This window comes from Mandrillus leucophaeus, unplaced genomic scaffold (genome assembly GCF_000951045.1).
Source record: "Mandrillus leucophaeus isolate KB7577 unplaced genomic scaffold, Mleu.le_1.0 Scaffold30, whole genome shotgun sequence".
Taxonomy (NCBI): Eukaryota; Metazoa; Chordata; class Mammalia; order Primates; family Cercopithecidae; genus Mandrillus; species Mandrillus leucophaeus.
Window position 1 is genome coordinate 2464036 of NW_012103143.1, and position 4079 is coordinate 2468114.

The following is a 4079-nucleotide window of genomic DNA, read 5'->3' on the forward strand; positions in this document are numbered from 1 at the left end:
CTCTGCCTCCTGGGTTCAAGCGATTCTCCTGCCTCAGCCTCCTGAGTAGCTGGAATGACAGGCGTGCACCACCGCGCCCGACTGATTTTTGTATTTTTAGTAGAAAAAGGGTTTCACCATGTTGGTCAGAGTGGTCTTGAACTCCTGACCTTGTGATCCGCCTGCCTCGGCCTCCCAAAGTGCTGGGATTACAGGCGTGCGCCACTGCACCTGGCCTCCATTTCTTAATTCACGTGAATTTTGGAAATTACTGAGAGGCTAAGAGACTAAGGTTTTCCTTGAGAATATAAATTCAATGAACTGGTTTATGTTAATTGTGATCTTATGATGTATGTGAGAGAAGTGTAATGGAAAGAGCCTGCAGATAATGCTTTTTGGACATTTAATTTAGTCACATTTATTTCGTTGCTGCCATTTTATTTTGCTTTTTCAAATTTTATTTGTAGAGTAAAATGCAGCAACTGATGTTTTCTTTTTTCTGTTTCAGATCTTTGCTAATTACACATTTATGCCTTTGTGGGAAAACGTTCATGAACATTCATGGGTTCTAATAGCCTTTCTGAATGTTTTCCCTTCTTTAGTGAGGGTGAAAGTTTCTATGTCTTCTTGCCACCCCCAGCCCCAGTCATCATCATCATCATCATCATCATCATCATCAGAGTCTTGGTTTGAGTAGGAGGTGACTTTGTCTTGAAATTGTTGGCTCTCAACAAAATTGGCAAAGACAAGCATGGCCCAGGTTATTTTGCTGAGGGAAAGAGATAGGAGGGTGAGTGAGTGTGTTTGTGTGCGCGTGCATGTGTGTAAATTGTAAATAGGATCAATTGCCTACTTTAATAAGTATATAGAAATAAAATAGTAAAACAAATATGCCCAAGTGTGATTGAACTCTTCAGTGACGCTTGTCTTGTGCCGTCGTCTTTTTTTCTGAAGTTGTTGGTGATAAGTGATACTGCAGTTAGTGATTATTGATTTGTTTCCCTAGGCAAGAAATTATAGAGCAGCTTCTATCAAATATTTTCCACAAGGAGAAAAATGAATCAGCCATAGTCAGTGCAATCCAGATATTGCTGACTTTACTTGAGACACGGCGACCAACGTAAGCTTTTCTTATGTCTTACAAAATGAACCATATTGTTTTGCTTTCAGATTTTTTTTAAGTTAAGAGTTAAATTCTTGGTGGATAAGCTGTCATAGAGTACCTTTGAATTGTATTTGCTGATTCTCCTTCTACTATATGAACCATAGCCAAGTTTTATATGAATACCACATATAGGGATGCAGTTGAAAACTGTGGTTTGGTGACACTATTTATTGGCAGTATTTAGACTAGTCATTTTTTTTTTTTTTTTTGTAGTAGTAGTTAGGAAAATGCTACTATAATGAATGCTATAATCAAAAATGTATGATGGCTCAGAAACAGAGAAGTTTATTTCTTGCTCATGATAATTGAAAATAGGTGTTCCTGGTCAGTGGGTAGCTCTCCTGGTCATTGAGAAAGTCTTTCTGTCTTGTGATTCCTTTCATTCCTTTTTACAGATACTTAGGCCTTCAGGTGGTGTTTTCCTGGGTTTCACATTTGAGGGCACTGCAGTTAAGGCTGTCTTAAAATGCATGGGCAAGTGGCTTGAGCCTTTAAGGACGAATTTCTGCTATGTGTTTTATAACCAGAAATAAAGCCTGCTTTTTCCATGTGTGGCCTTCCGCCCCTAGACCAGCCATTTAATGTATGTCGTGTTATTCTTTATAGTTTATGTCCAGTGCAGATTTACTTATTATCAGAGTTTTCTAACTGCTCTTAGAGCATGAGAATCATAAGTTTTCCAGGATTGTGGGATGTAGAGATTGGAATTTGTATTTTTTACCCCAGTATTCATTCATTAAACAAGGGACAGAGTCCATCCTTAGCATATGAAACTTCAGCCATTCAAGGTTTCTGAATTTACTTTTGATGGTGTAATTTAGGTTTCTAGCAAAATAGTGAAGCAACCTTACCAACCAACCCCTGCTTCCCCAATTCCTGATCTCTGTTGCTGCTTTGCCTAATCTTTGGTCAATACTAATGGAAGGGCAGTGTGGTGGCACTGCTTCAAGTATGTTGTAGTTTGGGGGTTGTTTGCCTACCTGTGTCTTTCTAGGAAAATCAGTGCCCTCTTCCTGCTCCAGCGGTACAGTGCCCTCTTCAGATGTGTATAAGAGACAGGTATATAGGAATGTCACATGTGTAAATGTTAAGCGCAGATTAGCACATCTGGAAAAATTTGAAATGAGGTAAGATTAAAGAAGATACTAAAGAGTGGTAGTGGTACCAAGAAATCTCAGAAAGCGGACTGAAGTGTTAAATAAACAATGTTTGGCTTGGGAAGCAATCTGGGCCTAAATTGAATGCATTTTATTTAGTGACTCTGGAAATTTTTGAAGTTCAAAAATTTTTAAAAAACAATTTTGGGCCGGGCGCGGTGGCTCACGCCTGTAATCCCAGCACTTTGGGAGGCTGAGGCGGGCGGATCACAAGGTCAGGAGATTGAGACCATGGTGAAACCCTGTCTCTACTAGAAAAAATTAGCCGGGCGCAGTGGCGGGCGCCTGTAGTCCCAGCTACTCGGGAGGCTGAGGCAGGAGAATGGCATGAACCCGGGAGGCGGAGCTTGCAGTGAGCCGAGATTGCGCCACTGCTCTCCAGCCTGGGCGACAGAGCAAGACTCCGTCTCAAAAAAAAAAAAAAAAAAAACAATTTGGTTAGAATAGACTCTATCTGAATTCTTGATACTAATGACCTTAGAACAAGTTGGGTTTGATCCCATTCATTTGAGCCAATTGATTTTTTATAAGTGAATTTTTCCTGTGGCCATTCACATTAAAAAAAAAAAATGAGCCATTGTCCCAAAGGCATGGATAAAGAACCTGGATGGCTTCATGCAGGAAACAGCTCATATCATAAGTTTTAGTGATGTCTATCCAGAAACTGCTTTTTTTTAAAACGTGAAAGTGAATATATTTTCTCACATGTAATTAAATACCTTTTTATTGAAAGAATGTGAAGGCATTCCTTTTATTTTGTTTGATAAGCTTCAGTCCTTCGGTTTACTATTTCTTCTGGGTTTGGTGATATTTGTGTGTTCGGGTAGAACTCAGAATGTGGCGCAGCTATTTTGGTATTGTATTTTGACTGTCAGGTTTTCGCTGGTTATTATGTTTTTCTTGTCCATTAGTAGAATTCTTTCATGACTACAATAGACTTCCAATTTGATACAACAGTGAAATGGCTAGGGCCTCTGTTAGCTATTCCCTTCAGGCATCTGTATTGACAAAAGTGACAGTGCCCGCTGATGTGTAAGAGTGCTATGACTGAATGAAGAGAGTGTGGACTTCCACAATCGCATGCTGTCAGTACCCCTCCACCTGTGGTGAGGCTGCTGTTGAAGAAAAACATACTTAGTGTTAAAGTTTGTTTTCCAGAGCTCAGTTCCATACCGAACAGTTAGTGTATGGGCTGCTGTGTGTGATGTGACTTTTATAGTACTGTTTTGGTGAGAGGTCTCACAAGCAATTTAATGCTGGTTTGGGAGTACTTGAAAAACCTCCTCCTGCAAGGGGACCCTCTCAAGTTAAGTTAGATACTAGTTTTGTTTCCCCAAAATAGAGATTCTCTCCTACTTGCTGCCCTGTGTTGGCAAGAGGCGGTCAAGGAACTGGTGTACAGTACACTGAACACAACTATACCTTGGGATGATGTGTCAGGTGAGCAACCAAGGACAACCCAGCTGCCTGTCACACTGTAAGGGAGATTCGAGACTCCATTTCTTTTTCTTTTTTTGCAATGGAGTCTCGCTTTGTCACCCAGGCTAGAGTGCAGTGGTGTGATCTCGGCTCACCGCAAACTCTGCCTCCTGGGTTCAAGCGATTCTCCTGCCTCAGCCTCCTGAGTAGCTGGAATGACAGGCGTGCACCACCGCGCCCGACTGATTTTTGTATTTTTAGTAGAAAAAGGGTTTCACCATGTTGGTCAGAGTGGTCTTGAACTCCTGACCTTGTGATCCGCCTGCCTCGGCCTCCCAAAGTGCTGGGATTACAGGCGT

The 4079-nt window shown here is 41.1% G+C and overlaps 1 protein-coding gene across 2 annotated transcripts in view; it reads left to right on the top strand.

The window, feature by feature from the left end:
* The window catches only part of PPP6R3 (protein phosphatase 6, regulatory subunit 3), a 168427-nt gene that overhangs the window by 101441 nt on the left and 62907 nt on the right, over positions 1-4079 (top strand). For both annotated transcript variants that reach the window (XM_011987057.1, XM_011987058.1), the window contains exon 8: positions 986-1099. In XM_011987057.1, the coding sequence (XP_011842447.1) occupies positions 986-1099 (114 nt within the window). The remainder of the gene's footprint in view (positions 1-985; positions 1100-4079) is intronic.